This window comes from Meles meles, chromosome 20 (assembly GCF_922984935.1).
Source record: "Meles meles chromosome 20, mMelMel3.1 paternal haplotype, whole genome shotgun sequence".
Lineage (NCBI taxonomy): Eukaryota > Metazoa > Chordata > Mammalia > Carnivora > Mustelidae > Meles > Meles meles.
In genome coordinates this window covers 4787761-4799932 of record NC_060085.1, presented here as the reverse complement: position 1 = coordinate 4799932, position 12172 = coordinate 4787761, and the positions used below count along the sequence as shown (strand labels likewise).

Below are 12172 nucleotides of genomic sequence, written 5' to 3'. Positions count from 1 at the left end.
AAGCCATAGTTCTCAGGGTGCTTTGCCCTCGGCTGAAAGCGCTCAGCACGCCTGGGAGCATTACCTACACATCTGAAAACCTCTGACTTCTCAGGGGTCCACACAGCAGATGAAAAGAACCCAGGCAGGCATGAGCAATTGTATTTTCCCAGGGTGTTGTTACAGATGGAATCCAGGCCACAAAGAGTTGAGTTCCTGGCACATTCGTCCACATCAAGGCAGAAAACCAGTCTAAGTCATAAGGATGAAGGATGCCTAGGGCCTGGCAGAGCACAACCCCAGCAGACCTGAGCAGTGACGCTCCTGGGCTCTGCTCCCACACTCCTAAACTCTGCTGAAAGGAGGGACAAAGAGGCAGGTCTGTGCCTCACACAGAACTCCTGACGAGGCTCTCTGTGGCACAGGATAAAAATCCAAACTCCTCATTAGAACACATGAGACCCCAAGAGTCTGGTCCCACCGAAGCTCACCAAGCTTATCCTTCTTGTCTAATCCCCTGGTAATTCCTGATCCCGATTCACTGGTTACCTGTAGGGTCATGGAGGCTTATTCTCTGCTCCCTCAGCCTGGACCTCACTGGCCTCATTCTTTCTTTGATAAATCTCAGTTCCTTTCCAAGGAATCACTATATTATCAATAACAATGATTAAGAAGTGTCTGAGTCGGGGGTGGAGGGCATAGACAGCCTGGGCTCGAAGCCTGGCTCTGTCCTTATAGTCGGAGCTGTGCACTGAATTATTCACCACCCCAACACTGAATTCACATGTTAAAGCCCTAACACTCGGTGGTGGTTGAACATGGGGACATGCAAGATGATGAGGTTAAGAGGACATCTTAAGATGGGATCGATCCCCTTCAAAGAAGAGGAAGAGACACCCGAGCTCACTGAAGACACAGAATGACGGTGGTCATTCAGAAGCCAGGTGGAAAACCCTCTCTGACTGACCATGATCTCAGACTTCCAGCCTCCAAAGAGAGTGAAAATAAATCTCAGTTGTTGAACCCACCCCATCTGCAGCATTTTGTTCCAGCAGCCCAGAGCTGACAAGTTAATTCGCCTCTGTGAATCTCAGCACCATGATCTGTCAGATGGGGATAGGGACAATACTCACCCCATTGGGTTATTTGGAGCGTTAAGTAAGATGATGTCTGGGAAAGCCTCAGAAAAGAGCCAGGAGGATAGCAAGTCTGAGCTAAGTATTTGCTAACTAAAATAAAAAATTAACTGGTGACATGTTGAGATTTTTCTGACAGGAGCCGCGGGAGATTCTGCATGCACCTGCTCAAGGAATGCTCCTGGCAGCCCCCGTGAGGTGCACACCAACATTATTTCCATTTCTTTGATGAGGAAACTGAGGCTTCACGGTTATCGCATAGCCTGTGAAAGGCACACCCAGGATTTAAAATCAGGCTCTGTCTGGTTCTGGACTTGTGAGAGGACCACTTCCCAGGCTGTCTTAGTTAGGGTCTGGGATTTTGGGGATTAAGTCGATGCCGGCCCTAGACAAGCCCCACCCTGGGTTGCCAGAAGTGGCAGCTCACACCAAGGCAGAACAGCATGAAGGTTAGAGCACAGGGTGTGCAGTCACACTCGGCAGCCTTCGGATCCCGACTCCCCTGATCCTATCTATTTGACTGCGGGCGAGCTGTTCCAGCACCATGGAGGTTCAGTTTGCTCATCTGTAAAATGGGTATAAAATATACTGATACCATCAGGTCGTTGGGAAGACAGCGAGCACATGAATGGAAAAGCACAACACCTTGGCTGGGATTCTGACTCCCAGCCTCCGTACCTGCTCTTTCCTCCTCCTGGAACACCCTTCCCCAGATACCCAATATCTCACTCCCTCACACCCTTCACATCTTTTCTCAAATATCAGCTTCTCAGCATAGCCTTTCCTGACCACCCTATTTGATGTAGACCCCCATCCCCAGCACTCCCTGTCCGCTTTCCTGCCTTCTTTATCTTTATCTCCTTCAACTATTCCTGGCACACTCTATGTTCACGATTTCTGTTGCATTCTCTCTCCCCCAATGCTGGATGATGAGTTCCAGGAGAGCAAATAATTTTGCCTCTGTTAGTCGCTGCTGTTTCTGCCATCCCTAGAGTAGTGCCCAGCATACAGAAGGTGCTCATGAAGCATTTGCTGATGAGTGAATGAGAGAATGAATGAATGAATGAATGAGCGATTATTGGCTTCACCTTAGCAGGGGAGGGCTTTGAGCTCAGCCCAGACTCATTCAGACCCTTTCCCTACCAGGGTATCTTGGGCAATGGACTTGGATCTTGTTCCCCAGCAGATCTCTCCCACCTACCTTTACATGTCTCTCCTGGGCCCTGGATGTTCCTGTTGCCTCTGCTAGATTCAAACCCTAGGTTGCAGACACAAGAGTAGCTCCCAGGACTGTTGCGGCACGTGGCATGCTCTGGGCAAATTCCGGGATCAGCACATTCATCCACATCTGGTCAGTGGAAATGAAAACCCAAGTCAAAATGGATAAAGAAATGAGAACAGGAGTCAGAAAACAGACTTGCCGTGCATGTTTTCCCCTTCCCCCTAATCTCCCTTGCTGCTAGGCATGGTTGTGAGAATAAATTCTGGCCCAATGTATATAAGAGGACAGTGGCAAATAGCTCCAAAGAGTAATGACCATAGACATGGCCGTCCTTCTTTACTTGCCCCCTGCCTACACCATGGGATGCAGATGATGCCGGGCAATGTGACTTTATGCCACTCCTCTTTAAGATGTGGAGCTGGTGTCTCCACTGCTTGAATCTAGCTGGTATATGACTTCCACTGGCCAAAAGAATGGGACAGAAGTGATTTGGTGCCAGTTCCATACATAGACTTCTAGAAAAGTTATTTGCTTCTGCTCATTCTTTGGGCCTCTCGCTTCTTCCATATGAACAAGCACTAGACTCACCTGACAAAGAATGATAGACAAAGTAGAAGAAAGATGGAACATCCCAGATCATCTCCCTGACATGCGAGGCAGCCCAGCTGAGATGAGCAAAGCTGACCCACACCTGACCACAGATACATAAAAAGCCCAACAGAGACCCAGAGAACTGACCGGTGAGGACAACCTAAACTTCCAATGCACAGAATAGAAAGCCACATAGATGGTGCTGGTTTCTAGCCTTTGGCTTTCAGAGGGATTCGTTACTCAGCTATAGCTAACTGCTACAAGTGGACCAGAAAAATCAGGGAGGACTTCAAATATCTCTCAGTCCAAGCCAAGGGGATGTGATAAGGGCTCGATCACTCCATGCCTTGCTTGACAGGGTCACTCTCCCTCCAAATGAGCATGGAGAACAGTAGTACTGCACCACAGCCAGGAAGACGGAGCCCTTGCATCTCGTGAGAACATTCTGGCTACAGTTTGGAGGATGGATTCGAGAGATAAGACTGGAGGAAGGGAAAGTCCAGTGAGGAGGCTGGTAAAATAGCAGGGAAATCCAGACCAAGGATGGGGAGGAATGGAGGGATTTAAGACATATTTAACAGGTAATTTCCCCAAGATATGATGACTGATTCAATATGGAGGTGAGGGGAGGGGTTCGAGGGTACAAAAGGTTCTCTATACTTCACAGGTGGAGTTGTGAGAGAGGAATCCACTCTGGCAGCTGCAATCATAGCTTCCCAAGGAGTTGACACACTCCGTATGCTCTGGGCAGATGCCACTGGAGAGGCACTCGTTGATGTCTGAGGAGCCATAGAGGAGAGTGGGCAGACCGAAGGTGGTGTGTCTAATGTGAGAGACACATGTATCCAACTCAAGTGGTCACTGTTCACCAAAGACTCATACCCGAGTGCATTACCTGTGCAGGCGAAATGACCTGGATTTCCTGGGATCCAGTCATTTCCAGTAGGAGAAGAGAAACCAGGTAAACAGCTGCACTTGTACCTCCCCAGAAGGTTTCTGCAGACTGAGTGGAGACCACATGGTGAGGAGCTTTGAGAACATTCATCTATATCTGGACACAGAAAGAGTTGGAGTTACAAATTTGCCTCATCTTGTGTAGCAGATTGTATTTTCAAAGATGGCAGAAATGATGTCTTCCATGCCATATGCCCTTCATTCTATGTGAATTTGTATTCCTTCCAGAAAGCAGTGGGGTCTCTATTCCCTCCCCTTGGATCTAAGCATGCTGTGACCATGAGGGTGGTGAGTCTAAGTTGTAAAGACACCATGCACTCCCTCCTTGTTCTCTTGGAACTTGACCACCATACTGGGAGGAAGCCCAAGCAGCCATGAAAAAAAGCAGCTCACCTGATGAAGAACCAAGACCCCCCAGCCCACAGCCCTGGTGCAGCAGCCAGCTGGAAGCCAGCACCAGCTACCAACCGTGTGAGTGTGCTCTCTTTAAAGTGGATCCTCTAGCCCCCACTGGAGCCAACTCAACTGACACTGCATGGAACAGAGACAAGCCACACTCACCAGACTCAACCCAGATGACAGACACATTCATGAACAAAATAAATGGTTGCCCTTATTTTGATGTACTAAATTTGCAGGTGTTCTGCTACCCAGCAGTAGATTGAAAAATAATAATTTAGAATACCAGGGTGGCTCAGTCAGTTAAGTGGCTGCCTTTGGGTCAAGTCATGATCCCATGGTCTTGGGATTGAATCCCACTTCAGGCTCTCTGCTGAGGGGGGAGCCTATTTCTCTGTCTGGTTGCCACTCCCCCTGCTTGTGTTTATTCTCTCTCTCTCTGACAAATAAATAAATAAATAAATGTCTTTTTTTTTTAAAGATTTTATTTATTTATTTGACAGAGAGAGAGATCACAAGTAGGCAGAGAGGCAGGCAGAGAGAGAGGAGGAAGCAGACTCCCTGCGGAGCAGAGAGCCCGATGTGGGGCTCAATCCCAGGACGCTGAGATCATGACCTGAGCCGAAGGCAGCGGCTTAATCCACTGAGCCACCCAGGCGCCCCAATAAATGTCTTTTTTAAAATAAAGAATAATTTGCAAAGCCACATAGAACAATTTACTCATTTGAGGACCCATAAAATTGTCCAGTTGTGGTACCATGGTGTGGTCCAGCACAAGTTTCCTTCAGCCCTGATCTGCCAAGTCATCCTAAACCCTTGCTATGTACTTGTCATGCAAATACAGCTTCAAGGAAAGTCTTCCTCAGCCCCTCCCAGAAAACTGTGCCTCTCCTAGACAGAAATCTGGAGCTGCCCCTGTACATCAAGATCAGATCACAGGAATGGGCATCATGCCTTTATCTATGCAGTAAAACATTAGAAACAACCAGGTAAGGCTGATTAAATCTGTAGTTGGCATAAAGAAGGAGGTAACGTGTTCCTTCATTCAACAAGTATTTATTGGATACTCACAAGATATCAGGCCCCATAGGGGGGTCAAAGACGTAAAGGAGATGAAATCCTTGCTGTGGTAGTCATAATTTTCTAGATGGGGAATGTTGGTTTCAACCCAATTTTTGAAACCAGGGCCCATCAGGACTCTTGAAGCTTACCAAATAACCCACGAACTGTAACCCAAAGGTAAAGAAAGATTTGGGAACACTCTGGGTACTACAACAATAGAAATGAATTCCCTTTTTCAGAGCCCAGCAAAGTAGAGCTCAGGGGTCAAATCAGTCTACCACCTGTTTGTATAAATAAAGTTTTGTTGGAACAAAACCACACCCATTCATTCATGTATCGCCTATGGCTGCCTTCTCACTACAACTGGAGTATTAAGCAGTCATGAGAGCGATCATTCCACTTGCAACCTCCAAAACATTTCCTCTTTGGCCCCTTGCACAAAAAAGTTTGCCAATCCCTGGTCTTGTTCAGAGGCACAGTCAGATCTTGACGGTCAAGGGGAGAACTGGGATCTAAATATAAAAATGCAAACAAAGAACTTTGCTCATTCTGGGATTATTTCAATTTATGCTACTTACAGCGGTAGTACCTCTCACATGACTGCACTTAATTTTTGCAACTATCCTTTGAGGTGGGTAGTCTCATACACTCATTCTACAGATGGAAACATTGAGGCTTACAGAGGGTAAATATGTTTCCCCAACACCTCACGACTAGGTGATGTGATTCAGAAACTGCTGTTAGAGTCGGCAAGATGTGGGTTTGGAGGTCAGCTCAACCGCACGACCGTGAATGAGTCATTCCAATGCCCCAAGCAGTTTCCTCCTCTGTATGGTAGAGATGCCTGAACTCAGTTTAATGTAAAAATGCATAGAAAGCCCTTCACAGGGGACCCGGCACTCAGGGAATATTAGAAAGTCTTGTTTTCTGCATGGAGAGACAACCAAAAGGAGGTTACCCAAAAGGAAATCAGCGGTTATTTCTGGATATTGACAAGCAACATGGTTTTTACTTTCATTTTCATCCTAAAGCTAGCTCTGAACTGTTGGAAGGTTGAGTGAGCAGGAATCATTGTCATTATAGAAAAAGAAAGAAAACAGTGATGTACTGTGTGTGGGATAATTGAATTTAAATTTTAAAAATTTAAGAAAGGAAAGAAGATGAAGGGAGGGAGAAGGGGAGAAAAAATGTTTGGGAAAAAGTACCTACATCCACATCCACTACCCAGCCAGCTTCCACCTGATTTCCCTCTACATGCTGGCCGGTTTTGAGGGGGTGTGTACTTACCTTTGCATGTCACTCCTGGGCCCCTGAACTGCGTCAGTCCGTTGCTGGACAGAAAGCCTCGTTTGCAAGTACAGTAGTAACTATCCAAAGTGTTGGTGCAGGTTGCGTAGGCTGGGCACGTGGTGGTATCCAGACACTCATTCACATCTGGACGGCACAGAAGGAAGAGGTCAGGTGAGAGCCCCAGGGTGGGCTTCAAGTAGACTATTCTGGGCTGAACTGTGCCCCCCCCACTGTATGCTGATGCCCTAAACCCTGGCCCCTGAGAACGCAACTTTATTTGGAAATAGGGTCTTTGTAAATGTAGCTAAGACCTCAGCAAGGAAGAGATCCTTCTGGAGTAGGATGTCCCTTAATCTGATATGATTGACGTCCTTATAAGAAGAGGAGAAGAGGCACAGAGACAGGCTCAGGGAGACCCCCCCCACGTGGGCGACAGAGGCAGTGGCTGGAATGATGTGCTTCCAAGCCAAAGAACCAAGGATTGTTGGCCACACCAGAACCAACTCTCCCTTGGAGCCGTCAGAGAAAGCATAGCCCAGCAGACACCTTGATTTCAGACTTCTGGCCCCCAGAACAGTGAGAAAATAGATTTCTGTTCTTCTAAGCCCCCTGGTTGGTGGCAACTGGTTACAGCAGCCCTGGGAAACTGCTCCCAGATGGCCTGGGAGTTTGAGGGAAACGCAACCTCTCGGGCCCCACCCCAGAACTGATAAACCAGAATCCGCATTTTAGCAAGACCCTTGGGGGACCTGGGCGCCCAGGAAAGTGCGGGATGCACTGACAGGGACATTTGTTCGTCCAAGCGTGGTCCTCAGATCCACAGCATCTGCCTCACCTGGGTCCCAGATCTGGGAAAAGCAGGTGCTGAGTCCTCAGGTCTAGGAAGGGGCCTGACATTCTGCATGTCTCACAAGCCCCAGAATGATGCTGATGCTGCTGGTCCCAGGACCGCACCATGGACACCGTAACCCTAGACACAAGAGTCTGAGACTCAACATTTCAGCCTTGGGAGCACGGAAGACCTGGGTTAAAGCTCCAGCAGCAAACCTCCAAGCAGAGAAGAGCAGCTCTTCCCCCAGACCCATCTCCCCAGCTTCCTTTTAGTGATATGACCATCCGGTTACAAACTGCATTCCCAGCGTCTCCTGCAGCTAGGCATGGCCACGTGGCTCAGTTCTGCCCAATGGGCACATGAGGAAGTGAGAAGCATACCGTTTGTTCATTCCTTTCTCCCTGGGCTGGAACGTGGACAGAGAGGGCTGATCTATCCTTCACTATGGGGATGACGGTTTGGGAAACCGCAGTGCTGAGGGATGGAGAGGCAACAAGCCGGGAGACACCTGGGAGCTGGGATGCTCTGGGCATCCCTGTCACCCTGTTCCAGCTACAAGTTGAAGATGTACGAGGAGAAAAAGGACGAACGTCTAAGAAATAAATTTCCAAGTTGTTGTTTGCTTTCTGTGGAAACAGTCAAAATGACACCCTAGCCAGTCCGGCTCTGGGACCAGTGATTCCACTTCTCCGTACCTCCATTTACCTGTTTAGTCTTCACCCTCAGATCCAGTGGGTCCCCAAGCCCTGTTGGTTCTCTTTCCAAGTAGCATTTGGCATCTACCTCTTTTCTCCATCCCCATAGACCTTCCTCTGGAGTCTACATCCTTACATCCTCCATCGTCCCCTCCAATCTTTTCTCCATGGAATAGTCTTCTCTGAATACAGACTTGATCGTCTACGCCCACCCCTGCCTACAGCGCTCCTACACTGTACTTCATACAGTATCACACTCAGAATTAAAACCCAAATCACTTAACAGGACCCATGAGGCCCCAGTGACCAGACCCAACCACATCTTTAAGCCTCTCATCTCATGGTAGTTCAATTTCCAGACTTCCCACCCCAGGGCCCTGGAATATGCTATTCCCTTGACCTCTGCTTTGCCTGACCCGTTCCTATTCACTCCTTAGGTCTTGCTTAAGTGTCATTCCCTCCAAAAAGCCTCCCTTGACGCTCCCAAGGTTTCCTGAGCTCCTCCTCTATGACACCTATCATAATTACAGTTGCTCTCTTATTTATACAATTAGCTTTTTTGTTTTGCTTTGTTTGTTTGACAGACAGAGATCACAAGCAGGCAGAGAGGGGGGCGGAGAGAGAGAGGAGGAAGCAGCTTCCCCACTGAGCAGAGAGCCCAATGCGGGACTTGATCCCAGGACCCTGAGATCATGACCTGAGCTGAAGGCAGAGGCCCAACCCACTGAGCCAACCAGGCACCCCACAATTAGCTTTTTATGATCATTTCTCCCGCCACACTGTGAGCTCCAGAAAGACAAAGCCATAGGAGGAGGCAGGCTTCTAGGTGCCTGGGAAGAGACTTATTTGATATTATCATTCCTGTGGTCATCAGATTAATGGCCCCTTGATAGATGACCACATCCTAATCCCCAGAACCTACGAATATGCTATGGTACGTGGCAAGGGAGCACTAAGGTTTCAGATGGAATTAAGATTGGCAATGAGCTGGCCATCTGTACCCCAATGTTTATAGCAGCAATAGCCACAGTTGCCAAACTGTGGAAAGAACCAAGATGCCCTTCAACGGACAAATGGATAAGGAAGATGTGGTCCATGTACACTATGGAGTATTATGCCTCCATCAGAAAGGATGAATACCCAAGTTTTGTATCAACATGGATGGGACTGGAAGAGATTATGCTGAGTGAAATAAGTCAAGCAGAGAAAGTCAATTATCATATGGTTTCACTTTCTTGTGGAGCATAAGGAATAACATGGAGGACATGGGGAGAAGGAGAGGAGAAGGGAGTTAGGGGACCCCAGAGGGGGAGACGAACCATGAGAGACTGTGGACTCTGAGAAACAAGCTGAGGGGTTTTTTTTGGGGGGGGATGGGTAAGCCTGGTGGTGGGTACTGAGGAGGGCACGTATTGCATGGAGCACTGGGTGTGGTGCATAAACAATGCATTCTGGAACACTGAAAAGAATTTTAGAAAATAAAATTTTTTTTAAAAAAAGATTGGCAATCAGCGGATCCCAAGATAGAGAGATTATTCTGGATTAACCAGACGGGGCCAATGTAATCACAAAGGTCCTTATAAACAGAAGGCGAAACCAGCAGAGGCAAAGTGACACGACGTGAGAAAGACCTGGCCAGTCATTGCCAGCTTTGAAAACGGAGGAGGAGAGACACAAGGCAAGGAATCCAGGAGGCCTCTAGAGGCTGGAAAAGGCAAAAAGACAGATTATCCTGCAGAACCTCTAGAAAAGAACGCAACCCTGCTGACACCTTGGTTTTAGCCCAGTGAGACCCACTTTGGACTTCTGATCTCCAGACCCACAAGGTAATGTTTTTGTTGTGTGACGCTACCAAGTTTGTTAATTGGCTAGAGCAGCCTTAGTATACTAATATAATTCCCATTACACAGATGTGCATAACTGAGGCTCAGTGAGGTTAAGTAACTTGTCCAAGGACACACAGCCAGGGAGTGGCATCTCCACTCATTGGAGTGAGTGATTTTTACTACTGCTATCCAGGAAGAGGTAAATCTGGCTGGAAATAAAATTAAATTTCAGACAATTTCTAAAACAATTCTTTGTTTAAAAAAAAAAAACAACTTTTATGATTGATTAAGTCTGTTGTCCTGATGGACTTTGAGCTCCTGGAAGGCAAGGATTTGTATCTGTCATTCACTACTGTGTGCTGAGTGCATACAACCGTGCCCAGTACACAGTTGGTGCTCAATAATGAAGACCTTGCTGAGAAGCTAACATTAGAACAAAGATCAGAGGGAGGTGAGTGAGCTGTGAAGGTATCTAGAGCAGAGGAAAGAGCATGAAGAGGCAAGACCATGCCAGGAGGTTTGGTCGAGTTACAAGGAGGTCGGCGTGGCTAGAACACCGTGGAAAGGGGGGAAATGGGAGGCCTGGACACAGACAAATCATGTTAGATCTGCTAGAGTGCTGGCATGCCTCAGCTTTCTACAGAGAGTGTTGGGAGCCATGAGGTGTCTGAGCACAGACAGGACTGAGGTTTTAACAGGGTCCTGTGGCCCCTGGCTAGGAGGTGAACTGTAGAGGGGCAGGATGACCAGGCAAGAGGTGCCTGCTCCTGTCCAGGTAAGCCAGGATGGTGACTGCAATCCCGCTGGGCCCTGTGGAAGACACAAGATTCAGCATTTCTTCTGAAGGTGATGTTAACAATATTTGCCAATGGATTGGGTGTGGGGTATGAAAGAAAGAGGAGTGAATGGTAAGGCCAGCGTTGATTGATAGAGTAAGAAAGCACTTCATAAAATGCTGCAAAAACTTCTTACAACACGCCTTGTTTCCTTTCCCTGCAGGACATCTCAGTTGTATCTCTTCTCACTAACAGTTTCCTCTTTCATCTGCAGAGGCAATGCTGTTCTTTGCAAGCTTCCGGCACATTGCCACTTGCAGTCTTTCATGTGAGCTTCCCATCACCCTCTTCCTCTGGCTCAATTGCTCACAACTCAAACCCACCCCAAACCAGAATCTCAACCCAGGTCTGTGTGACTTGGCAGCGACCAACCTCTCAGCTCATCTCCTACCTTGTCCCACCAGCCATGCTCACCTTTGCTCAGTTCCCCAAACTGGTCTGGTCTCAAGACCTTTGCATGTCACTGCAAAGATCTTAGGACTTGCCAGCCTCCCTAATTGCATGAACCAATTCCTTATGACAAATTTTTTATCTATATGTATCCATCCTATTGGTTCTGTTTCTCTGGGTAACTCTGATAAACACAAACACTTTCTATACATTAGTCACTATTCTAGGCACTGTGGATTCAGAAGTGGAACAAGACACACAAAATTCCCCATCTTCACAGATCTAATAACCTGGAGCATTGAGGGTAAGGGATACAATGTCAAAAATAGGGTAGTCACTGAGATGACTCATGAGCTGAAACATAAAGAATATGAGGGAGAGAGCCAAGTGTATATGTAGGGCAAGAGCATCCCAAGCAGAGGACATAGCTCATGCAAAGGTCCTGGGGCAGGACTGGGCCTGAGGTATTAGAGGAACAGCAAGGAGGGGTGTGTGGTCAGAACAAAGAGAGCAAGGCAAAGAGAGGGAGGAGGGCAGGGCATGGAGGGGATAGAGCAGGTCGTGTAGAGCCTTAGAGGTCTCCAAGAGGATTTCGGCTTTGAGCTGAGGGTGGTGGGAGCCCTGGAGGGTTGTGGGCAGAGGAGGTGAAACTTGACTTGGGTGCTCCCTGGTGCTCTCTGGTGGCCAATGCAAGGGTAAGAAGCCAGGAAACCCCTTCAACAATCCCCCTGAGACAGACACATGCTCCTCAGTTATGAGCCAAACAACTTAATGGATGATCACCTAATTGACCCAAGCATAAAGAGACTCCAAGGGGCAAAAGGACTTTTGAAGATAGAACTAGAGCTTCCGTTTCACTGGTGCCTCCCAAGCTCCAGGCTCCCTCCGTGCTTTGTCTGCAGAGACCTAGTAACCCCGGTTTTCCCAGGACTTTCCTGGTGTTAGCACTGGAAGTCCAGA

At 47.9% G+C, this 12172-nt stretch overlaps 1 protein-coding gene across 2 annotated transcripts in view; it reads right to left on the bottom strand.

Annotated features, from left to right (window-relative positions):
* Positions 1 to 12172, bottom strand: part of ADGRE1 (adhesion G protein-coupled receptor E1) — a 62016-nt gene that overhangs the window by 33640 nt on the left and 16204 nt on the right. For both annotated transcript variants that reach the window (XM_045992340.1, XM_045992341.1), the window contains exons 3-5: positions 6631 to 6777; positions 3824 to 3979; positions 2317 to 2463 (exon numbers count right to left, since the gene is read on the bottom strand). In XM_045992340.1, coding sequence (XP_045848296.1) covers positions 2317 to 2463; positions 3824 to 3979; positions 6631 to 6777 — 450 coding nt within the window. The remainder of the gene's footprint in view (positions 1 to 2316; positions 2464 to 3823; positions 3980 to 6630; positions 6778 to 12172) is intronic.